This window comes from Aquarana catesbeiana, linkage group LG05 (assembly GCF_042186555.1).
Source record: "Aquarana catesbeiana isolate 2022-GZ linkage group LG05, ASM4218655v1, whole genome shotgun sequence".
Classification (NCBI taxonomy): domain Eukaryota; kingdom Metazoa; phylum Chordata; class Amphibia; order Anura; family Ranidae; genus Aquarana; species Aquarana catesbeiana.
This window is the reverse complement of record NC_133328.1, coordinates 199,140,427-199,167,368: the sequence shown is the minus strand read 5'-3', so window position 1 is coordinate 199,167,368 and position 26,942 is coordinate 199,140,427. Positions and strand designations below refer to the sequence as shown.

Here is a 26,942-nt window from a genome sequence, read left to right as displayed (position 1 = left end):
AGCATTAGCTTGAACTGATTGTTAGAGAGAATTGTCGGTTTTAAATTCAAAAGCGCAATCAAGGGATCAGGAAGGATGGACACTGCAAATAATGTTGAGATCATGCGGAATATGTTTTCCCAAAATCTTTTGATAATTGGACAGGTCCACCAAATATGAAAATGTGATCCAGGTTCAGTACAGCCTCGAAAGCAAGAGGAGGAGTAATTGGGGGCAGGTTTTACTTTCTGAGCCAGAAAAAGTATAAATATTGTTCTGACATTCCTTCTACAATCAAGATAGACATCCTTTTAAAAATGAGGCAGATTCCATATTTCTCTAATGACATGGGTAGTTTAAAAAAAAAAAACACTTCTATCCCATAAACCATAATGTGTGGGGAAAGGGGGGAAAGGGGCTTAAAGGCCGGGTTCCATTTTTAAGGTTTTCTTTTTCTTATTGCGATCCAAGGAAAGGATGATGGAAGAAGGCAAATGTTTATCAGAAAATTTATGAAGCCTGGTCCCAAAGGTCAAACTTTCCAACTTTGCGCCAAGCTTTGTGTTCTTTGCCTTTTACACAGCTTCCTACAATACTAACTAGCAGTTGGGATTTGCATATATTTTCTAACTGCTGTTTAATATCTGGGACAAGCTTTACCCTGGGCTCTATATTTGTACCAAAATAATATAAATAAGAGTTTTTACAATATTTATTTATTCCACTCACCTGCAAATACCTCACAACCCTGCACACAATATCGGGAGCCATGAAATTGCCAGTATATCTCCATATTATATCAGTCATGATACTTATAATTCCTGTGAGGCCATCTTGAATACAAAAAACAAAAAAAAATAATAATACATTTATTGCTAGTAAAATATAAACTGAACAACAGTTTGACAATAATATTGTAACATAATTCAGCCCATCTTCAGAAATTGTCACATCTGTCAATAGATCTTCTGTAGCACAAAAAAAGATACTTCCTTTTATTCATGTCAGTGTCTTCACCTCAACCCAAGTGCATCACACAATTACACTCACCTGGTGCTTCCATAACAAATATTAACTGAGGAAGCCATCAGGCATAATAGCTTTAGAAAGTCACTACTGAATATGATATTCAAATGAGCTAAAAATCCAACATTTGGACATACGAACATAGCAAAGTTCAGTCCAAACCTGTGTTCCAGTCAAACCAAGAACTTATTCCTACTAACCAATACGTTTTTGTAACTAATATTATTTTTAAACTAGAGAAGTACCCAAATCACCAGCTTATAGTTTCAGAGAATTTTAACCCTATAGTTCAGCCTATTATGGACTGCTTCTCCTAAAGGGCGGGATCTATTCAACAATCCCCAGCCATTACTAAGGCTTTAAAAAAACATCACTTGCAACAATCCAAGGAGGCAGGTAAAACCTCAACCTCGTCATATACATTCCGTTCCTCGATTACTCATTTTTCCTCATGGATTGATTATATGCTTTTAAGCTCCTCATTGCAGACTAATTTTTAAAAATCTCAAATGTGTCCCTGTGCAGGGTCAGACCATCAAATGTTTCAAACTGATCTCTCCTCTCCTGTTACCAGATGAAAGCCATTTCTTTGGAGACTGAATAAATTCCAACCTTATTTTCAATATTCTATGAAGGATAAACTAACTAGTTTTTCTCTACTAATGATATACCACAAGTTTCTAGGAATATCATATATAGAAGTGACTTTTCTGAAGCTACTTTATATGGCAGCTTTCTCAGTGAATGGTTGGAACGCCACATAAATATCAAGATAAAAAATCTACACCAGGTGCTTATCCGAACATGCAGCCTGGAAGGTCAGGAAAGGGGAGAAAGTGTGTGGCCCCTTCCTGAAATACTAGGCAACCTGTCTTCAAAATGAGCGGAAACCTCGCCAGGGGGATCCCCATAGTAAAGCACATAGTCCCCATGTTGATGAGGATAAGAGCCTCTCCCCACAACCCTGGCTTGATGGTTGTGGGGGTCTGTGACCAGAAGCTTATCAAAATCTGGCACCTAGATACTGGACCATGCCCTATGGGAATGAGTAATGGAAATACAGTGCCCCTACTCATTGAAAATAAATAAATAAAAGCATACACAGTTTTTGACATGTCCTTTAATCAAAAAAGAAAGTTCCATGATGTATTTTTATCATCAATCCTGTTTTGCAGATCAATGCAAATCATAATGACTGATTCCCTCTGACCTGCAGAAAAAAAACTGATCACCATCATCCTTAAATCTGAGCCCAATGACTGCTTGACCATGTATGACAGCTCTGGCGGATGACAGCTAAGTATAAACAAGAGGATGGGTCTCCTGGGTGATGTCATTGACCCAAAATGGACATGACAATATTCGGTCAATGATATCACCTGGGAGACTCCATTGTTGTCATTCACTGGAACTGTCATTCATGGGCGAGCAGTCATTGGAATCAGATTGTCTAAGCGTTTTGTTTTCTTTGACAGGTTGATGGGTGCTGTTCATTGTGATTGACATGGGTCTGCATCACTGGATAACATGATTGTGTATTTATTTTTTTTATAATTCAATTTTCATTCTTTTTTTTACATTTAGGACAAACCATACAATACTGTGCAAAAAGATATGTAAAACAAAGAAAAAAAATTAAAGAGTAGCCTGTATATATACACTTTTATCTTTGCTCTTCTACCTTAAATCACTTAATGCTCAATTATATAATTTATCTAATAAACCCATCTATACAATATTTAGAACCCACCATCCCCACCTCATCCAAACAATAAAATAAAAAAAAATTTAAAAAAGGGAGGAGGATACGGGAGAGGGAAGGGGAGGAAGCGGAGGCAAAAGAGGGGCACAATCCAAAATAAATAAATAAATAAATAAATAATTTATTAAAAAAAATGTGCATGAAACCTACCAACAATGACGGGAGAAGAAAAACAAACCAAAAAAAAAACATTTTAAGACCCCTATAAGAGAGAACATAATCCCTTCCTAAGTTATGTACAATTGTGTATCTATTATAAGTGCATTACATACCAAAAATGTGCTTGAAGCCTACCATCAATGACGGGGGAAGAAAAACAAAACAAAACAAAAAAAAAAAAAACATTTTAAGACCCCTGTAAAAGAGAACGTAACCCCTAACTTATGTGCAATCGTGTATCTATTATAAGTGCATTACTTTGTTTGTGCCTTTGTCCATATATATTCCATATAAGGAATAAAAAAAAAAAATTGCCCCTCTCCACTTTCCTGTTCCGTCCCCTCCCCTCCCCCAAAAGAAAAAAAACCCACCCTTCTCACCAAATTGAATACTCTACATTTATTTCCATATACATTATCTTAATATCTGGTACACCTATACAAGGGCTGAGACTTCACGGCAATGTTACCTCCTATTATTACAATGCCTACCTATATCCACCTTTCTAATGTTTTTTTACTCTTTCCCAATCTCCGAGGATAGTGCTTCTAATCTGCCCATATATTCTCAAATTTGTCCTGTTGATTTCTGATTTTATGCACCCATCTTTCCGCCTCCATTATTACTTCTACCTCTCTTTTTCATTCCAGAAGTTTAAGACATGTTATCTGTTTCCAGTGCCTAGGTATCAGTGTTTTTGCTGTGTTTAGCAAATGTGGGATAACACTTTTTTTATATGATTTAATAGAAGCCGGCATTCCATGGAGTAGAAAATGTAGAGGCGACACTTCAATAGGTTTGTTGGATAACTTTTCTATCCATGGGGCTACCTCTTCCCAGAAAGATCCAATTCTTGGGCAATCCCACCATATATGAAGATATGTGACCTTCTGACCACAGCCCCTCCAACAGTTATCATTTGATGTCTGATATATTTGTGCCAATCGTGTTGGTGTTCTATACCACCTGGCCATAAAATTCTATGACATTTCATGTGTCGAAGAGTTTATTGAGGTATAATGTGTTGCCTCCAATAACTTCTTCACCTGTGATGAGGTAAACATATAATTTAGTTCTTTTTCCCATTCCCTAATGAAATAGGGAATTGGGCTATTCTCGCCACTAAGAACACACTCTACATCTATAAGTTCACGGATTCAGGAGATGTCATATAAATTTCTAGTTAGGTGGTATCGGACTCCAGTAAGGCTGGCACAGATGTACCTGACCGCAGATGCTAGGTGCTGGAGGGGGTGTGGGCAAAAGGGTACTTATCTCCATCTATGGTGGTCCTGTCCCAAGATTAAGGTATTTTGGGAAGAGATCACTCCATGGGTAGAGAGGTTGTCCTCTCGACCCATGGAAATAAAGCCCTTAAATTTTCTGTCATTGGACACCAATGTCGATTAGATCATATAAGAAAAGTATTACTCCACATCTATTGAATGCAGCCAAATTGTTAATACCCAGGCTATGGAAACAGACTAGATGTCCAACTCTGTTGGACTGGAAGAGAGAGGTCAATTTAATTATGGAGGCTGAAAGATGGGTACATACAAATAAAGATAGAAAGGAAAAAAATAGGGTAATATGGACAGGTTGGGAACAATGCTCTATGGAGATTACGTAGAGTAATAATATATAAAGCTGCAAGGTCTCTGGGCTTGGATGCGGTCGCCTCTTGGGGGAGGAGGAGAGGGCTTTTTTTTCTCTCCCTTTCACCTCCCTATCTCCCCTCTTTCTTCCATTTTTCTAGGTGATATAGGTAGGGGGAAGGAATGATGCACTTGATGTCGAGGAAGGTGGGATTAATAATGGGAAGAGGGGACAAAGCACATAGGGGGGAAGGGTAAAGGAAGGTGGATATATAGGATGGGGGGTAGAAGGAGTAGATATGGTTAAAGGAAGATGACATGTATATTTACTATAGATAGGTAAGGGGTGGAATATGACTTATAGAAGCCTCGTAATTATTATTTTTTTGTGTGTTTGTTTGTTTGTTTTTTTCTTTTTTGGGTGTTAAGAGTAATATGGACATGGCTCTTAGATTCTTTTCTTTTTTTTATTCTTCTTTCTTAGTTTGGGTGAATTGGGAACACATTTAATATAAGGTATTTGGAGGAGGAAGGAGGCGTGGAGGGAGGGGGGAGAAGGGAAACTTTCCCCCCTTTTTTTTTTTTTGGGGGGGGGGAATCGGGAAATGGATAAAGATGTGTTGACTCTTCGTGATAAATATAAATATGTTATGAAGGTGGTTTTAATGGATATGTCAAATTTAATAAAAATGTAATAATTAAAAAAAAAAATTAAAATAATTATAATAATATATAATTTAAAAAATTTAAAAATAATCTTTGATGTCCACCATGCCTACTCCGCTAGCTCTATGTTTAATTAGTTAAGAGAGCGAGCATCTTGCCTTCTTGTAATTCCAGATATACTTCCTGAGTAACTTGGACAAGGATGTCAGGTATGAGCTATTGACCGGCGCAGGCAGGGTTCTAAACAGGTACATCTGTGGGAATATCATCATCTTAAAGGTGGCAAATCTACCTGCTCAGGACAGATCAAATTAGGTAGGATGCTTGAGATCCCTGTCTAACTTGGTAATAAGAGGTGTAAAATATGAAAAAGCTAGGAAGCAGTTTGAGAGGTAAGAGTAATTCCAAGATATGGTATACGCTTCTCACCCTGTGAATATGGGTCCTGGCATGATAAGCTACTCTTTGTGGCAGAGCTCACCCCCAAATCTAGTATTAACGACTTGTTGAAATTCACTTTGTAGTATGATAGGTTACTAAAGTGGTTTAGGACATCATGGGTACAGGGAAGGGAAACCCATAGATTTATCAAAGATAGGATATTGCTTCTGAAGGGGGTGTGACCGGATGTAAGAGGGAGAAGACGTGCTGAGGCTGAGCTCCGCTCTTACCTTCATCCTGACACTTATTTCAGCGCTAAAAACTCCTAATTTTCGGCTCCAATCTGGCATCCTGGGGTCAAAGAGGAATCACAGCACCCCGAGGGCTCCTCCGCCATCTCCGGGTTAGGTCCGTTCTTCCTCCGCGGCAATCACCCGGTCGTCGGCCGCCATCTTGCCCATGAGGCTTCCAGCAGTCACGATGTCTGTCAGCATACAAACCCCCTCTGACCTAACTGCCGCTCAGGCAGCCTCTCATGCGGAGCTATTGGCGGCCATAAAAGCAAGGTATGACTCAGTAATGGTTAAAATTGATCACCTGGTCACGGATGTCAGCTTGATCATCATGACATGGACAAATTTAGGTCCTGGTTTACGGAGGCTGAAGGCCGCATCTCCCAGCTAGAGGATGACACCAGATCAGACTCCCGGGACCTCCGCGCATTACAATTACAGGTCAAGGCCTTACAAGAAAAGTCTATAGACACTGAAAATAGACTTTGCAGAAATAACATCCGTGTGTTAGGCCTTCCTGAATGAGCAGGGGGTACCAGGCCTGCCGAATTTGCAGAAACCTTCCTCATCTCCCTGCTAGATTTACCTGCCACGCCTCCTACCTTTGTAGTGGAGAGGCCACACAGGGTTCCTCCAGTTCCACCGATTCCTGGAGCCCCTCCAAGACCCTTTCTCCTCCGTTTATTAAACTACAGGGACCGGGACAAGATACTCGCAGCTTCCAGGGAAAAGCAGGACCTACGTATCAACAATCCAAAAATCATGCTTTTCCCCGACTATTCACCGGAGATAAAACGCCGTCACTCTTTTACTGAAGCCAGATGCCGCCTCCGGGAACAAGGCCTGAAATTCAACCTACTTTATCCGAGCAAGCTTTGTGTAATCGATGGTGATTGGGCACATTTCTTTACTGACCCAGAGGCAGCGTTATCCTGGCTGGATGGTCGTAAGTGATATTCATCTATGGCAAATATGGAAGCCTGCTTTATTTGCAATATTCTTTTACATGTGGATACTACTGACAACCCCCCTGTTTTGAAAGTGTTCCAGATATGCTGTTCATTTAATTTTTGAGCAACGATGATCCGTGACTTATACTAGAATCCTGCAGTCCCTCCTGTTATTTTCATTTTCATTTTTCAGCCTTTTTTTTTTTTGCATATGAAGATATGAAGCAATCTATTAGAGCCAGACTGTTTGCCTTGAACTGCGGGCATAGCTACTCACACGTATAAGGCAGACGCTCTATTTTCTGGGACCCCCCTCTCCCTTTCATTGATCCGGAGACCACCACTCTCACTTACATCCCCTGCTGATGGACTTTGGTGGATGGTCATAGCCCACTCTTGGCTACTTGTTACTCGAGTCTCACCAGTCACAGGAGGCTGACTGAGGTTTACCCTCTAATTCTGGACTGGCGTGTCAGTGTAGTGCACCAAGGTAAGGTTGCCACTAGGGATGAGCTTTCAGTTCGAGTCGAACTCATGTTCGACTCGAACATTGGCTATTCGCCAGTTCGCCGAACAGCGAACAATTTGGGGTGTTCGTGGCAAATTCGAAAGCCGCGGAACACCCTTTAAAAGTCTATGGGAGAAATCAAAAGTCTTAATTTTAAAGGCTTATATGCATGGTATTGTCAAAAAAAGTGTTTGGGGACCTGGGTCCTGCCCCAGGGGACATGGATCAATGCAAAAAAAAGTTTTAAAAACGATCATTTTTTTCGGGAGCAGTGATTTTAATAATGCTTAAAGTCAAACAATAAAAGTGTAATATTCCTTTAAATGTTGTACCTGGGGGGTGTCCATAGTATGCCTGTAAAGGGGCGCATGTTTCCCGTGTGTCTGACAGCAAAATGACATTTCAAAGGAAAAAAAGTCATTTAAAACTACTCGTGGCTATTAATGAATTGCCGGTCCGACAGTACACATCAAAGTTCATTGATAAAAACTGCATGGGATTTCCCCACAGGGGAACCCCGAACCAAAATTAAAAAAAAAATTGGCATGGGGGTCCCCCTAAATTCCATACTAGGCCCTTCAGGTCTGGTATGGATTTTAAGGGGAACCCCGCACCGAAATTAAAAAAAAAAATTGGCGTGGGTTCCCCCCAAAAATCCATACCAGACCCTTATCCGAGCACGCAACCTGGCAGGCCGCAGGAAAAGAGGAAGGGACGAGAGAGCACCCCCCCTCCTGAACTGTACCAGGCCACATGCCCTCAACATTGGGAGGGTGCTTTGGGGTAGCCCACCAAAGCACCTTGTCCCCATGTTGATGAGGACAAGGGCCTCATCCCCACAACCCTTGGCTGGTGGTTGTGGGGGTCTGCGGGCGGGGGGCTTATCGGAATCTGGAAGCCCCCTTTAACAAGGGGACCCCCAGATCCCGACCCCCCTGTGTGAAATGGTAAGGGGGTACAAAAGTACCCCTACCATTTCACAAAAAAACTGTCAAAAATGTTAAAAATGACAAGAGACAGTTTTTGACAATTCCTTTATTTAAATGCTTTTTCTTTCTTCTATCTTCTTTCTTCTATCTTCCTTCGGTTTCTTCCTCCATCTTCTTCTTCCTCCGATCCTCTGCTTCTTTCTCCAGTGTTCTCGTCCGGCATGTCCCTCCGCAGCATCTTCTTCTCTTCATCTTCTTCTCTTCATCTTCTTATCTTCATCTTCTGCTCTTCATCTTCTTTTCGGGCCGCTCCGCATCCATGATTGGATGGGAGGCTCCCACTGTGTGATGCTTCTCTCTTCATCTTTTTCTCTTAATCTTTTTCTCTTCATCTTCTTGTCTTTATCTTCTTGTCTTCATCTTCTTTTCGGGCCGCTCCGCATCCATGATTGGATCCATGATTTCGGCCCCCTCTGACGTCACAGAGAATGCCACAGGGAAGTCCCCGTCAAGTCCCCGTGCGTCCCCCATTATTTAACAGTCAGAAGGCAAGAAGCATCACACAGCGGGAGCCTCCCATCCAATCATGTATGCGGAGCGTCCCGAAAAGAAGATGAAGACAAGAAGATGAAGAGAAAAAGATTAAGAGAGAAGCGTCACACAGCGGGAGCCTCCCATCCAATCATGGATGCGGAGCGGCCCGAAAAGAAGATGAAGAGAAGAAGAAGATGAAGAGAAGAAGATGAAGAGAAGAAGATGCTGCGGAGGGAGATGCTAGATGAGAACACCGGAGAAAGAAGCAGAGGATCAGAGGAAGAAGAAGATGGAGGAAGAAACCGAAGGAAGATAGAAGAAAGAAGAAGCATTAAAATAATGGAATTGTCAAAAACTGTCTCTTGTCATTTTGTCATTTTTGACAGTTTTTTTTGTGAAGTGGTAGGGGTACTTTTGTACCCCCTTACCATTTCACACAGGGGGGGCGGGATCTGGGGGTCCCCTTGTTAAAGGGGGCTTCCAGATTCCGATAAGCCCCCTGCCCGCAGACCCCCACAACTACCAGCCAAGGGTTGTGGGGATGAGGCCCTTGTCCTCATCAACATGGGGACAAGGTGCTTTGGTGGGCTACCCCAAAGCACCCTCCCAATGTTGAGGGCATGTGGCCTGGTACAGTTCAGGAGGGGGGGCGCTCTCTCATCCCCCCTCTTTTCCTGTGGCCTGCCAGGTTGCGTGCTCGGATAAGGGTCTGGTATGGATTTTTGGGGGGACCCCACGCCAATTTTTTGTTTAATTTTGGCGCAGGGTTCCCCATAAAATCCATACCAGACCTGAAGGGTCTGGTATGAATTTTGAGGGGGACCCCTACGTCATTTTTTTTTTATTTTGGCGCGGGCTTCCCCTTAATATCCATACCAGACCTGAAGGGCCTGGTACGGAATTTAGGGGGACCCCCACGCCAGTTTTTTTTTTTTTATTTTGGTTCGGGGTTCCCCTGTGGGGAAATCCCATGCAGTTTTTATCAATGAACTTTTATGTGTATTGTCGGACCAGCAATTCATTAATAGCCGCGAGTAGTTTTAAATGACTTTTTTTCCTTTGAAATGTAATTTTGCTGTCAGACTGTTCTAAACACGGGAAACATGCACCCCTTTACAGGCATACTATAGACACCCCCATGTACGAAATTTAAAGGAATATTACACTTTTATTGTTTGACTTTAAGCATTATTAAAATCACTACTCCCGAAAAAACAACCGTTTTTAAAACTTTTTTTTGCATTGATACATGTGCCCTGGGGCAGGACCCGGGTCCCCAAACCCTTTTTAGGACAATACCATGCAAATTAGCCTTTAAAATGAGCACTTTTGATTTTGAATGTTCAAGTCCCATAGACTTCAATGGGGTTCTAACGTTCGTGCAAAGTTTTGGTCTGTTTGCAAGTTCTGGTGCGAACCGAACCGGGGGGGGTGTTTGGCTCATCCCTAGTTGCCACTACAGTTCTAAGGTTCTGTTTGTTTAGGGGGAAAACTATCCCCAACCTTCTCCCTCTGTTTTGGAAGAGAGATAGGGCATAGTAGGAAAGGTACATCGTGCCTGGGTTGGTTGAAAAATGTTTCTAAATTTCTTTTCTCTTTTTTCTTTTTTCGGTGTATGGTTTTGGATAAATCTAAATGCTGCTGATATATGGTGTAATATATCAAGAATTTTGCTGTCCATGGTTTGCTTTCAGGTTATGGGAGACTTTAATGCTATCATGTCCCCAGACTTGGACAGACCTGTTCCACCTAAGCATCATTGCGCAGATCTCTCCATCTGGGCTCAGGCAGTAGGCCTGGAGGAGATTTGGAGGTGGAAGCACCCTGCAAACAGACTCTATTAGTGTTTTTCAGCATCCCACAAAACTGCATCTCTTATAGATATGGCCTTTTCTAATCTCCCATTAATGGCTGATGTGCGAGAGGCATCTTATCTGCCAAGTGGATTGTCTGATCACAGCCCGTTGGTAGTGATGCTCCGCTCTCCTGCATCCCAGAGTGCTGCACTGTGGAGGTTGGAGGCTCAGTGGGTCTCCCATCCGGAATTAATTGAAATGATACCCCCCCTGCTAGCTGATTTCTGGGAACGGAACACCGGATCCTCCTCCCCTGAAATCACCTGGGACGCATTTAAAGCGTATACAAGGGGACAATACATCTCATCTATAGCCCACATTAAGAAGAAACAGTTAAAAGATACCCAACTACTACAGCGATCGGTAACAAATCACACCTCTATGTACAGTTCGGATCCCACACCAGTTCACTTTGATTTGCTTATGGCAGCCCAGAGAGAACTGAATTTGCACTTGACAGAGGTCACACGACTTGAAGCTCATGGGGCAGACAGACAACTTTTGAACAGGGTGACAAAAATGGTCGCCTGCTGGCCTTATTGGCACAGAATGACCAACCACTTACACTTGTCTCCACCCTACAGACCTCTGATGGTGAAACGGTAGCTTCCCCCTCGGATATTCTGCAAACGTTCAATACCTTTTATGAAACGTTGTATACCTACACGTTGTCTTCTGATTTCAAGCCTGAGCAGTTGCGGGACTTATTAGATCCCTTGGCACTGGGCTGGCTTTCAGATCAGGAGCGTGAGCCATTCAATCCTTCCCCACTGGGAAAGCACCGGGGCCCAATGGCCTTCCGATTGACTTTTATAAGTCACATGGAGACCTCTTGGCACCCCTGTTGGCCCAGTTATATAATGTATGCTTAAAGGATGGGAAATTGCCTGACTCAATGTATCATGCATATCTGAATTTAATATACAAACCCCCTAAAGATCCAACATCTTGCACCTCGTGTCGGCCAATTGTGTTATTGAATAACGACTTTAAAATTTTGACCAAACTGCTCGCTCTACGACTATATCCCTTACTACCATCAGTAATTGATTCTGATCAAACTGGCTTTATGCCCCATAAATCCACTGATGTTAACCTCAGAAGATTGTATACCAACATACATACCCAGCACCACAACACAGGTTCGAGAACTATAGTGTCACTTGACATAGAAAAGGCTTTTGATACCGTTGAGTGGCCTTTTCTTTGGGAAACATTGCGCAGAATGGGATTCCCCTTGTTGTTTATTCAATGGCTCCAGGTTTTATACAAATGCCCCACTTCATCTGTGAGATTGGGGGGTGGACTATCTGCTCCCTTTAAACTTACTAGAGGAACCCGGCAGGGCTGTCCTTTCTCTCCAGCCTTATTTGCCTTAGCTATTGAACCGGTGGTGGAGGCGCTACGTACGTCTCCACTAGGGATGAGCCGAACACCCCCCGGTTCGGTTCGCACCAGAACCTGCGAACGGACCGAAAATTTGCACGAACCTTAGAAACCCATTGACATCTATGGGACTCGAACAATCAAAAGTGCTCATTTTAAAGGCTAATTTGCATGTTATTGTCCTAAAAAGGGTTTGGGGACCCGGGTCCTGCCCCAGGGGACATGTATCAATGCAAAAAAAACTTTTAAAAACGGCCGTTTTTTTGGGAGCAGTGATTTTAATGATGCTTAAAGTAAAAAAAAAAAAAAAAGTGAAATATTCCTTTAAATATCATACCTGGGGGGTGCCTATAGTATGCCTGTAAAGTGGCGCGTGTTTCCTGTGCTTAGAACAGTCCCTGCACAAAATGTCATTTTTAAAGGAAAAAAAGTCATTTAAAACTGCTTGCGGCTTTAATGTAATGTCGGGTCCCGGCAATATGGATGAAAATCAGTGAGACAAACGGCATGGGTACCCCCTAGTCCATTACCAGGCCCTTTGGGTCTTGTATGGATATTAAGGGGAACCTGGCACCCAAATTAAAATAAGGAAAGGTGTGGGGCCACCAGGCCCTATATACTCTGAACAGCAGTATACAGGCGGCGCAAACAAGACAGGGACTGTAGGTTTGTTGTTAAGTAGAATCTGTTTGTAATTTTGAACGGGTACATTTTTAACGTGTTTAGCTCCAGCCAAAAAATCTTTTTTAAGCTTTTTGGAAAACATAGGGAAGGGTTATCACCCCTGTGACATTTGTTTTGCTGTCTGTCCTCCTCTTCATAAGATTTCACCTCACTTTTTGTCCCAATGACAAATGTTTTTTGAAAATTTGGGGTTTTTTGTGGAACAAGGATTGGAAAGCATCAGTGGAAAGGAGAAATGTTTTTCCCATATTAACTCTTACAGGAGAGAATTTCCCTTCCTAGGGGTAGATTTCATCTAGACATGTGCAGGATGAAAAAATTCGTTTAGTTTAGTTTCGTTTCGATTCGCTATTTAACTAAATTCGTTTAGTTAAATTCGTTGCATTCGTTACATTCGTTTTCGGAATTAGTTTCGTTTTGTATTCGAATTTGAAAAAATTCGACCGCATTCGAAAAAATTTGACCGTATTAGGAAAAAACTATCAAATTCGAAAAAATTCTACCACATTCGAAAAAAACTATCAAATTCGAAAAAATTCTACCACATTCGAAAAAAACTATCAAATTCGAAAAAATTCTACCACATTCGAAAAAAACATTTACTGAATTTGAAAAAGTAAACTATATATAACCATTTTGCGAAATTTGAAATTCGTATAGAATTAAATTGAATTTCAATAGAAAAGATTAGGATAGAATAGAAAGTATAAAAGAATAGCATAGAAAAACAATAGAACAGAATAGAAAAAAATATAATATATTGGAATATATTGTATTCTAATCTTTTCTATTCGAATTCGAATTCATTCAGTACCAAATTCCAATTTTGGAAGATGGCTATATATATATATATATATATATATATATATATATATATATATATATTATATTTTTTTTCTATTCTGTTCCATTGTTTTTCTATGCTATTCTTTTCTATTCTATTCTAAACTTTTCTATTCGAATTTGAATTAATTCTATGCGAAATTAGAATTTCGGGAGATGGCTTCTAAAATTAGAATTTCGTATAGAATGAATTTGAATTTGAATAGAAAATAATAGAAAAGAATAGACTAGAAAAACAATAGAACAGAACAGAATAAAATATAATATATATATTATATCTTATTCTATTCTGTTCTATTGTTTTTCTAGTCTATTCTTTCTACTCTATTTTAATCTTTTCTATTCAAATTTAAATTCATTTTATACGAAATTCGAATTTCGGAAGATGGTTTTATATATATATATATATATATATATATATATATATATATATATATATATATATATAAATATTTTTACTATTCTGTTCTATTGTTTTTCTATTATTTTCTATTATATTCTGATCTTTTCTATTTGAATTCAAATTCATTCTATACAAAATTCGAATTTCGGAAAATGGTTATATAGAAATAGAATGAAATCAAATTCTAATGGAAAAGAATAGAATAGAAAAACAATAGAACAGTAGAACAGAATAGAAAGAAATATTCTCTCTCTCCCTCTCTCTCTCTCTCTCTCTCTCTCTCTCTCTCTCTCTATATATATATATATATATATATATATATATATATATAAATAAATAAAACCATCTTCCGAAATTGGAAAGAATTGTAATTACATGCCCCTGTTGAACAGGGGCTGAAAAATTAGGCCTTAGGCACTGGTGCTGATGACACAACACTGCAACCCCTCACAGATACTCTAGTTGGAACGCAGGAACGAGCCCTGCTGCAAAGTATTGCATCAAAAATTTTAATTACATGCCCCTGTTAAACAGGGGCTGAAAAATTAGGCCTTAGGCACTGGTACTGGTGCCACAACCCTGCAACCCCTCACAGATACTCTAGTTGGAATGCAGAAACGAGCCCTGCTGCAAAGTATTGCATCAAAAATTGTAATTACACGCCCCTGTTAAACAGGGGCTGAAAAATTGGGCCTTAGGCACTGGTGGTGGCGCCCAGAACCAAAAATGTTCTTACAAGCTATCAGCGTGATCATTGAGGAGGAAGAGGATAATTACTCAGGATAGTCACTCAGCATCAGCATAGGCAGTCTTTGAAGGGATCTGAGATTTCAAAAAAAATTATTTGGTTACATCAGCATCAGGTGCTTGGTAGCTGGTGGTGATCCAAGACTGATTCATTTTTATGAAGGTCAGTCGATCGACCGAGTCAGTGGACAGACGCACCCTGTGATCGGTTACAAAGCCTCCAGCAGCACTGAATGTGCGTTTCGAAAGAATGCTGGATGCAGGACAGGCCAGTAGCTCAGTTGCATACTGTGCAAGCTCTGGCCAGTGATCCATCCTCAAGACCAGTAACCCAGAGGATTTTCGGTGGGAAAGGTGTCCAAGTCAGATCTTGCCCCTAGGTATTCCTGCACCATGTAAAACAGACGCTGGCGATGGTTGCTGGAACCGATTATACCTTGGGGCTGCGGACTAAAAAATGTCTGAACGCATCGGTCAGACGGCCACCTTCTCCACTGCTCCTTCTTTGATTGACCGAAGCCTCAGCAACACGTTGTCCAGAAACAGGAGTTTGTAACCTCCCAGTCTCTGGGAACGCGTTGCACAGACCTTTCTGCAAGGCCTCCCGAAGATGTTTCATCCTCTGCTCCCTCTGCAATTGCAAGATAAGGTCCGCAACCTTACCCTTGTAACGTGGACCAAGGAGGGTTGCCAACCAGTATTGGTCCTTCTCCTTGATACCATGAATACGAGGATCCTTACGCAGGCTTTGCAGGATCAGGGAGGCCATGCAGCGTAGGTTTGCTGAGGCATTCGGTCCAGAGTCCTCTGGGTCACTAAGGATGACATGGTCCACAGCCACCTCCTCCCAGCTACGTACAAGTCCATATGTTTCTTGGGACTGATCCCTTAAAGACTGCTGCTGATGCTGAGTGCCAGGCTCCACCTCCATACTGACACAATCTTCCTCCTCCTCCTTCTCCTCCTCCTCTTCCTGTGTGATCGGCGGGCACGCAGGAACACTGTCTGGATAAAGGGGGCCTTGAGAGCTAAGGAAGTCCTCCTCTTCCTGCCTCTGTTCTGCCTCAAGTGCCCTGTCCATTATTCCACGCAGCGTGTGCTCCAACAGGTGGACAAGGGGGACAGTGTCACTGATGCATGCACTGTCACTGCTCACCATCCTCGTGGCCTCCTCAAATGGTGACAGGACAGTGCATGCACCCCTGATCATGGCCCACTGGAGTGGGGAAAAAAAAACAAGCTCCCCTGACCCTGTCCTGGTGCCATAGTCGCACAGTTACTCATTGATGGCCCTCTGCTGCGTGTGCAGTCACTGCAGTATGGCCAACGTTGATTTCCACCTGGTGGGCATGTCACAGATTAGGCGGCTGTTGGGCAGGTTAAACTCCTTTTGGAGGTCTGCCAGCCGAGCACTGGCATTATACGACCGTCGGAAATGCACACAGACTTTCCTGGCCTGCCTCAGGACATCCTGTAAGCCCGGGTACCTGCCCAAGAACCGCTGCACCACCAAGTTAAGGATGTGAGCCAAACAGGGCACATGGGTCATTTGTCCCTGTCGGAGGGCAGAGAGGAGGTTGGGGCCATTGTCGCAAACCACCATTGCTGCCTTAAGTTGGCGTGGCGTCAACCACCTCTGAACCTGCCTCTGCAGAGCTGACAGAACCTCTGCCCCAATGTGGCTCCTGTCCCCCAAGCACACCAGCTCAAGCACCACATGGCATCTTTTGGCCTGCATACTTGCATAGCCCCTTGAACGGCTACAGAGCACTGCTGGTTCCGAGGACAAAGCACAGGAAGAGGCCATGGAGGAAGAAGAAGAGGAGGGGGTGGAGGAGAGAGGTGTGTCACAATGATTAGTAGTGGCATTTTGGAGGCGTGGTGGCGGAACAACCTCCAACACTACTGCACCTTGTCCTGCATCCTTCCCAGCTGCCAGCAGAGTCACCCAATGCGCCGTGAAACTTAGGTAACATCCCTGTCCATGCCTGCTGGACCATGAGTCAGCGGTAATATGCACCTTACCGCTGACCGCCCTGTCCAGCGAGGCATGGACATTGCCTTCCACATGCCGGTAGAGAGCCGGAATCGCCTTCCAAGAGAAAAAGTGGTGTTTGGGTACCTGCCACTGAGGAACCGCACATTCCACAAACTCATGGAAGGGGGCAGAGTCTATCAACTGAAAAGGCAGCAGTTGAAGTGCTAGCAATTTTGCCAAGCTAGCATTCAACCGCTGGGCATGTGGATGGCTGGGAGCAAACTTCTTTCGGCGGTGCAGCAGCTGGGGCAGGGAAATTTGCCTGGTACAATCTGACGTCGGTGTACCGAAAGCAGATTGCCCACAAGTACTTGGCTGTGACACACCTAATTCTACACCTTCATTCCTCTCAGTGCAGGTCTCAGAGAGGACAGAAGGTATAGTGGGGTTGGAGATCTCAGCTGATGAGGAGCAAGGAGAGGTCCTCTTTGTTCTTTGGTGTGGGTCTTTTAGATACGCTTGCCAACGAACTGCATGGCAGGTCAACATATGTCTGGTCAAGCATGTGGTACCCAAGCGGGAGATGTTTTGGCCACGCGAGATACGCTTGAGACATATGTTGCAAATAGCAGTGGTGCGATCTGATGCACTCGTCTCAAAAAAGGCCCACACCAAAGAACTTTTTGAATAACGCGCAGAGACTGCAGCGCCCTGCACATGTGGAGCTTTGGGGTGTGATGCAGTCAGTGTGCTGCCCTTAGGCTGGCCCCTGGAGGGCATCCTGCCTCGTTGGTGATGTGCCGCCTCCTCCTCCTCCTCTCTCCTATCAGGCACCCACGTTGAGTCAGTGACCTCATCATCCCCTCCCTCCTCATCACTGGAGCAAACCTGGCAGTATGCTGCAGCAGGGGGAGCATGACTGCCAGATTGCTGTCCTTCTTGTGGGCACCCCCTCTGTCCGTGCTCACGTTACTGCCTTCATCGAGCTCAGTATCATCATCAGAGCCTTCCAAATGCTGGGCATCCTCCTGGAGCATGTACTCAACACTGTGGTCAAACAGTTCGAGGGACTCCTCAGGAGGACATGGTGGGGCTAGGGAAGGAGTCACTGATGACATTGAGCCGAGGGAAAGTACCCTGAGCATGGGTGAGAGAGGATGAGGAGGATGAGGACGGCTTGGTCATCCACTCGACCAAGTCTTCCGCATGTTGCGGCTCAACACGGCCAGCTGCCGAAAAAAAGGCCAAGTGTGTCCCACGACCACGTGCTGATGAGGATGCACCGTCCCCACGACCAGCACTAGACACAGAGCCTGCTTGCCCTCTTTTATTGGCTTGTGACTGTCTGCCTCTCCTTCTTGGCCTTCCAGACATACTAATGGCCTGTAGCTGCACTAAGCTGGGATATATATATATATGTACTGATACTGCAGCTAGTAAAATCAACTGCCTGCCTGTAGTATGAGAACACCACCAACCTTCTACAGGTAGCTTTAGCTGAACACTGTGGAGAGCTCGCAAAAAACTAACTTGTAGCTTTTTTAGCTGCCTGCGGTAGTGATAGGATCAGGAAAACACCACCAACCTTCTACAGGTAGCTTTAGGTGAACACTGTGCAGAGCTCGCCAAAAAATAACTTGCATCTTATTTAGCTGCCTACGGTAGTGATAGGATCAGGGAAACACCACCAACCTTCTACAGGTAGCTTTAGCTGAACACTGTGCAGAGCTCGCAAAAAAATAACTTGCAGCTTATTTAGCTGCCTGTGGTAGTGATAGGATCATGAAAACACCACCAACCTTCTACAGGTAGCTTTAGCTGAACACTGTGCAGAGCTCGCAAAAAAATAACTTGTAGGTTTAGCTGAACACTGTGAGGAGGATGCACCACACTAACTTGTAGTTTTAGCTGAACACTGTGAGCAGGATGCACTACACTAACTTGTAGCTTTAGCTGAACACTGTGCAGAGGTCTTACTACACTAACTTGTAGTTTTAGCTGAACACTGTGAGCAGGACGCACTACACTAACTTGTAGCTTTAGATGAACACTGTGCAGAGCTCGCAAAAAATAACTTGTAGGTTTAGCTGAACACTGTGAGGAGGACGCACCACACTAACTTGTAGTTTTAGCTGAACACTGTGAGCAGGACGCACTACACTAACTTGTAGCTTTAGATGAACACTGTGCAGAGGTCTCACTACACTAACTTGTAGTTTTAGCTGAACACTGTGAGCAGGACGTACTACACTAACTTGTAGCTTTAGATGAACACTGTACAGAGCTCGCAAAAAAATAACTTGTAGGTTTAGCTGAACACTGTGAGGAGGACGCACCACACTAACTTGTAGTTTTAGCTGAACACTGTGAGCAGGATGCACTACACTAACTTGTAGCTTTAGATGAACACGTTGCAGAGGTCTCACTACACTAACTTGTAGTTTTAGATGAACACTGTGAGCAGGACGCACTACACTAACTTGTAGCTTTAGATGAACACTGTGCAGAGGTCTCACTACACTAACTTGTAGTTTTAGCTGAACACTGTGAGCAGGACGCACTACACTAACTTGTAGCTTTAGATGAACACGGTGCAGAGGTCTCACTACACTAACTTATAGTTTTAGCTGAACACTGTGAGCAGGACGCACTACACTAACTTGTAGCTTTAGAGGAACACTGTGCAGAGGTCTCACTACACTAACTTGTAGTTTTAGCTGAACACTGTGAGCAGGATGCACTAAACTAACTTGTAGCTTTAGATGAACACTGTGCAGAGCTCGCAAAAAAATAACTTGTAGGTTTAGCTGAACACTGTGAGGAGGACGCACCACACTAACTTGTAGTTTTAGCTGAACACTGTGAGCAGGACGCACTACACTAACTTGTAGCTTTAGCTGAACACTGTGCAGAGGTCTCACTACACTAATTTGTAGTTTAAGCTGAACACTGTGAGCAGAACGCACTACACTAACTTGTAGCTTTAGATGAACACAGTGCAGAGGTCTCACTACACTAACTTGTAGTTTTAGCTGAACACTGTGAGCAGGACGCACTACACTAACTTGTAGCTTTAGATGAACACGGTGCAGAGGTCTCACTACACTAACTTGTAGTTTTAGCTGAACACTGTGAGCAGGACGCACTACACTAACTTGTAGCTTTAGATGAACACTGAGCAGAGGTCTCACTACACTAACTTGTAGTTTTAGCTGAACACTGTGAGCAGGACGCACTACACTAACTTGTAGCTTTAGCTGAACACTGTGCAGAGGTCTCACTACACTAATTTGTACTTTAAGCTGAACACTGTGAGCAGGACACAGTACACTAACTTGTAGTTTTAGATGAACACTGTGCAGAGGTCTCACTACACTAACTTGTAGTTTTAGCTGAACACTGTGAGCAGGACGCACTACACTAACTTGTAGCTTTAGATGAACACTGTGCAGAGCTCGCAAAAAAATAACTTGTAGGTTTAGCTGAACACTGTGAGGAGGACGCACCACACTAACTTGTAGTTTTAGCTGAACACTGTGAGCAGGACACACTACACTAACTTGTAGCTTTAGCTGAACACTGTGCAGAGGTCTCACTACACTAATTTGTACTTTAAGCTGAATACTGTGAGCAGGACACACTACACTAACTTGTAGTTTTAGATGAACACTGTGCAGAGGTCTCACTACACTAACTTGTAGTTTTAGCTGAACACTGTGAGCAGGACGCACTACACTAACTTGTAGCTTTAGATGAACACTGTGCAGAGCTCGCAAAAAAATAACTTGTAGGTTTAGCTGAACACTGTGAGGAGGACGCACCACACTAACTTGTAGTTTTAGCTGAACACTGTGAGCAGGACGCACTACACTAACTTGTAGCTTTAGCTGAACACTGTGCAGAGGTCTCACTACACTAACTTGTAGTTTTAGCTGAACACTGTGAGCAGGACGCACTACACTAACTTGTAGCTTTAGAGGAACACTGTGCAGAGGTCTCACTACACTAACTTGTAGTTTTAGCTGAACACTGTGAGCAGTACGTACTACACTAACTTTTAGCTTTAGCTGAACACTGTGCAGAGGTCTCACTGCACTAACTTGTAGTTTTAGCTGAACACTGTGAGCAGGACGCACTACACTAACTGTAAATAGTCTAGCTGCCTGACTGTGGTACTAATAGGATCAAAAGAACACCAGCAATTTTCTTCAGGTAGCTGTAAATACTGTAACAAGACAAGCCTGCCTGTCAGTAGGAAGATAACAGGAACGGATCTAGCTAAACTGAATACAGTGTATATATATATATATATATATATATATATATATATATATATATATATGCAACACCTGGGATGCATATATATACACAATACACTGTAAGTGCAGCTAACTCACTGATTGTCCTGCCTAATCTAGCTAACTCAAATGAAATGACACTGTCTCTCTCTCTATCTATGTATTTCAACGCCGGAACACACACTACACAGGGCCACCATGTAGGCAGCCATATATAGTGTGGGGCGTGTTCTAAACCCCCTGAGCCACCCTGGCTTTGGCCAATTACAGCTTTCTCTACCGACGACGCTGTGATTGGCCAAACATGCGGGTCTTAGTGCATGCTTGGCCAATCATCAGCCAGCAATGCACTGCGATGCCACAGTGAATTATGGGCCGTGACGCGCCACACGAATTTGGCGCGAACGGCCCATAACATTCGGAATTCGACGAACGACCGAACAGCCGATGTTCGAGTCGAACATGGGTTCGACTCGAACACAAAGCTCATCCCTAGTCTCCGCATATTAGAGGTCTTCGTGTTGGCTTACTGGAGGAGAGGCTGGCCCTGTACGCAGATAAAATGCTGCTGTTCCTTAATGATGCTGGTCCGTCCTTGCAGGGTGTTTTGAATGTTTTAGACATGTTTGCAGTAATCACCGGGCTAAAGGTTAATTGGTCCAAGTCCATACTCTTTCCAATAGACCATGCTGCCAAAACTACATCCCCTCCAGACTGTTCCTTACAATGGGTAGAAACCTTTAAGTACCTGGGGGTTCATATCCACCCAAGCATCAGATTTTATCTCACTTAACTTAGCCCCAGTACTCTTGGACACAAAGAAGAAATTTATATCGTGGAGTAACTTGCCTCTCTCAGTTTGGGGACGAGTGAATCTCCTTAACATGAAAATAATACCCAAATTCACATATCTGTTTCGCCACTCCCCTCAGTGGATACCTAAATCCTTTTTTAAATAACTGAATCAATTATTCTCATCCTTTATATGGGGCCCCTCACCACCCAGATATCGGTTGGCGACCTTGATGCGACCCTTACACATGAACCAAATATGGTATAAAGATCCTTTCTCACATAGTGTCACAAATGTCATTATCTCCCCTTTTACATCTTTCCTCTGTGTATAACATACCACATCATTACAAATTCCGTTATCTCCAACTGTCACATGCTTTCGCTGCTCAATTTCCATGCGCCTCCTGCATCATGGTTCAGTCGGGGCTGGAGCAGACACTCAGAACTAAGTGTGCAGAGAAACCTACTTCACAGTTATATGCGCATTTGGTCTATGCGTCTCTTCCACCTCTTGATAAACTCTGGTCTCGCTGGCAGCTTGACATACCCTCGCTGAACAATGATGATTGGAACGATGTCTGGGTTTTTCCTTTCAGCTCATTAGTTTCTATGCGTGATCGACTGATCCAATTTAAAATAGTACATAGAGCGTACTTTACCCCACATAGACTTCATAAAATGAACACTACATGTCCCTTGGAGTGTTGGAGATGTGGAATCTCACCAGGAGAGTTTTCTCATATCTTCTGGCATTGCCCTAAAATCCAGCAATATTGGAGTGAGGTGCTTGACATGGTAAATAGGGTCGCATCAACTACATTGCCACATGCAATGGAAGTTTGTCTTTTAGGACTAATCGAAACACTTGTACCAACAATAGCAAAATGCACACTGGTCGGGTAGTTGCTCTTCTATGCCAGGAAGAACATTGCAATACAATGGAGAAACTCACCCCCCTTCATTGGCACAATGGAAAAGTCTAGTTAATAATAACCTTCCTCTGTATAAAGACACCTACTTTAATAGAGGATGCCCGGGGAAATATGAGAGTCTGGCGTGCATGGTTGGATTAAGCAGAAATAGCCTGATTGAGTCTCTAAGATGATATGATAAGGGTTGAAAATAATAAAAGTATTGATTTCCTTGGTTATGGATGGGGGAGAGAACATGAAGTCTCTTGAGGCCTTTGCATAGATACGAAAGAATGCATGCCATGAGCTTAGTTTGTTGTATGATAAATAATACAAACCATAGTATTATGCCATGTAAAGATTATGTCAACTTGTATATGCACCGCAGTTTTTGAGTTGTGTATGTATTGTCTGTCTTGAAAATGCAATAAAAAACAATAAAAAAAAAAAAAAAAGATAGGATATTGCTTCTGCTAGTGGTTCTATCATTAAATTAAATATAGAAGAGGATAGGGGATGACCTTGGCGTGTGCTGTTAGAAATATGGAATGATTTTCTGAGAAGGTTGGAGGAGTACACTTGAGCAGAGGGCTTTGAATATAACGCTAGTATGGTGGATAGAAAAGTACCCTCAAAGTAAAATTTTGAGAAAGTCATGGACATGGAAGATCAATGCCCCTTGTCAAGAGAAGCAGAGAAGGCTTTCAACTTTTTTCTGCAAAGCGGATAATGTTCAGTTTTCTTCTGGTAGCACCAGAAGCTTGTCTTCCTTTAGTAAACCCCATTTGATCAGGCTGTACTAGGGTAGGCAGATCCATCAGATGTCTAGGTAGCATTTTTGCATAGACCTTAACATCTGAATTTAGGAGGGAGATCATTTAAAAATTGGAAGGTGTAGAAGGGTCTTTCCCTGGTTTGGGCAGGGTAACATTATAAGCCTTCAGCATCTCCAGAGGAAAGGAAGCCATAGGTGGGAAGTTAAAATATCTTTAAACATTTTATAATAATCATTTGAAAACCCATCAGGCATAAATTAAGTCTGTATGCAGATGACATCTTTCTGTTTCTAACCGACACCATAATCTCTTTGCCCAATCTTTTCACGACATTGGACACCTTTAGTAATATATCGGGTCTGGGGGTTAATCCCTCTAAATGTGTAGCTATGCCTATAAACTTACCACATTCCTTGGTTTCATTCCTGCAGAGCAGCTTTGAGTTCTCCTGGAATATGGAATCATTACAGTACCTGGGTATAAGACTAGCACCAACTCTGAAACTATTATACACCCATAATTATCCCCAGGCAGGGGCGGACTGACAACTCATGGGGCCCCCGGGCAATAGAAGATCATGGGGCCCCCTGTGTCTCCGCCCACATGCAAGCCGCACCTACACAAAGCCCCACTTACATGGGGCACACAGTAAGGCACATCACATGGCACACAGCATAGCACGGGGCACATCATGGGGCACAGGGCATGGGGCACACAGTAGGGCACATCACAGGACACATAATGGGGCACCCAGCAGGGTTTATTATGCTGTACACATCAGGGCACATTATTGAGCACAGCATGGTGCATCACAGAGGGTACAGGGCACATCAGTGGGTACACAGCGGGGCACATCACAGAGCACATCAGGAGATACACAGCAGGGAGCATGCCGCACATCACAGGGCATGTGGCAAATAGTAGGGCACACAGCAGGGCACACAGTAGGGCACATCCTTGGGAACAGGACACAGGCGGTACACATCAGGGCACACATCCCAGGCCATGGGGCACACAAAGCACATTACAGGGCACACAGTAGACCACAACAGGTGGTACACAGCAGGGCACATCACAAGGCACATCACAGGGCAAGGGGCACAGAGTAGGGCACATAAGGGGGTACACTAGCAGGGCACATCACAGGCCATGGGGCACGCAGTAGGGCAAATAGCAGGGCACAAACCAAAACACAGGGCACACAGTAGAGCACTGGGATCCTCCAGACTTAACACAGTGTCTTTCAGGATAGCCATCAGGGGGGAAGGCGACACAGTGGGGGTGGAGGACACAGGGAGACACCATGGGGGGGGTTGGAGGGCACAGGGGGACACTGTAGGTGGGTGGAGGGCACAGGGAGACACCATGGGGGGGATGGAAGACACAGGGGGACACTGTGGGGGGTGAAGGGCACAGGGAGATACTGTGGGGAGGTGGAGGGCACAGGGGGACACTGTGGGGAGGTGGGGGTCACAGGGGGACACTGTGGGGGGGTGGAGGGCACTGTGGGGGGGAGGTGGAGGGCACAGGGGGGCACTGTGGGGAGGTGGGGGGCACAGGGGGACACTGTGGGGAGGTGGGGGCACAGGGGGACACTGTGGGGAGGTGGAGGGCACAGGGGGACACTGGGGGGGTGGAGGGCACAGGGGGGCACTGTGGGGAGGTGGGGGGCACAGGGGGACACTGTGGGGGGGGGGTGGAGGGCACAGGGGGGCACTGTGGGGAGGGGGGAGGTGGAGGGCACAGGGGGGCACTGTGGGGGGCACAGGGGGACACTGTGGGGAGGTGGGGGCACAGGGGGACACTGTGGGGAGGTGGAGGGCACAGGGGGACACTGTGGGGAGGTGGAGGGCACAGGGGGACACTGTGGGGAGGTGGAGGGCACAGGGGGACACTGTGGGGAGGTGGGGGCACAGGGGGACACTGTGGGGAGGTGGGGGGCACAGGGGGACACTGTGGGGAGGTGGAGGGCACAGGGGGGCACTGTGGGGAGGTGGAGTGCACAGGGGACACTGTGGGGAGGTGGAGGGCACAGGGGGACACTGTGGGAAGGTGGGGGGGCACAGGGGGACACTGTGGGGAGGTGGGGGGGCACAGGGGGGCACTGTGGGGAGGTGGGGGGGAGGGGGGCACAAGGGGGCACTGTGGGGGGCACATGGGGACACTGTGGGGAGGTGGAGGGGCACAGGGGGGCACTGTGGGGAGGTGAGGGCACAGGGGGACACTGTGGGGAGGTGGGGGGGCACAGGGGGACACTGTGGGGAGGTGGAGGGCACAGGGGGGCACTGTGGGGAGGGGGGAGGTGGGGGGCACAAGGGGGCACTGTGGGGAGGTGGGGGGCACATGGGGACACTGTGGGGAGGTGGGGGGCACAGGGGATCACTGTGGGGAGGTGGGGGGCACAGGGGGTCACTGTGGGGAGGTGGGGGGCACTGTGGGGAGGTGGGGGGCACAGGGGGACACTGTGGGGAGGTGGAGGGCACAGGGGGACACTGTGGGGAGGTAGGGGGCACAGGGGGACACTGTGGGGAGGTGGAGGGCACAGGGGGACACTGTGGGGAGGTGGGGGGCACAGGGGGACACTGTGGAGGGCACAGGGGGACACTGTGGGGAGGTGGGGGGCACAGGGGGACACTGTGGGGAGGTGGGGGGTACAGGGGGACACTGTGGGGAGGTGGAGGGCACTGTGGGGAGCACAGGGGGCACTGTGGGGAGGTGGGGGCACAGGGGGTTACTGTGGGGAGGTGGGGGGCACAGGGGGACACTGTGGGGAGGTGGGGGTCACTGTGGGGCACAGGGGGACACTGTGGGGAGGTGGGGGTCACTGTGGGAAGGTGGGGGGCACAGGGGGTCACTGTGGGGGGTGGAGGGCACAGGGGGGCACTGTGGGGAGGTGGGGGGCACAGGGGGACACTGTGGGGGGGTGGGGGGCACAGGGGGACACTGTGGGGGCACAGGGGGACACTGTGGGGAGGTGGGGGTCACTGTGGGGAGGTGGGGGGCACAGGGGGACACTGTGGGGAGGTGGGGGGGCACAGGAGGACACTGTGGGGAGGTGGGGGGGGCACAGGAGGACACTGTGGGGAGGTGGGGGGCACAGGGGGACACTGTGGGGAGGTGGAGGGCACAGGGGGACACTGTGGGGAGGTGGGGGGCACAGGGGGACACTGTGGGGAGGTGGGGGCACAGGGGGACACTGTGGGGAGGTGGGGGGCACAGGAGGACACTGTGGGGAGGTGGGGGGGCACAGGAGGACACTGTGGGGAGGTGGGGGTCACTGTGGGGAGGTGGGGGGCACAGGGGGTCGCTGTGGGGGTGGAGGGCACACAGGGGGGCACTGTGGGGAGGTGGGGGGCACAGGAGGACACTGTGGGGAGGTGGGGGGCACAGGAGGACACTGTGGGGAGGTGGGGGGGCACAGGAGGACACTGTGGGGAGGTGGGGGGGCACAGGAGGACACTGTGGGGAGGTGGGGGTCACTGT

At 45.6% G+C, this 26,942-nt stretch overlaps 1 protein-coding gene across 4 annotated transcripts in view; it reads right to left on the bottom strand.

Annotated features, from left to right (window-relative positions):
* The window catches only part of NPSR1 (neuropeptide S receptor 1), an 818,655-nt gene that overhangs the window by 349,892 nt on the left and 441,821 nt on the right, over nt 1-26,942 (bottom strand). For all 4 annotated transcript variants that reach the window (XM_073630480.1, XM_073630482.1, XM_073630483.1 and 1 more), the window contains exon 3: nt 709-812. In XM_073630480.1, the coding sequence (XP_073486581.1) occupies nt 709-812 (104 nt within the window). The remainder of the gene's footprint in view (nt 1-708; nt 813-26,942) is intronic.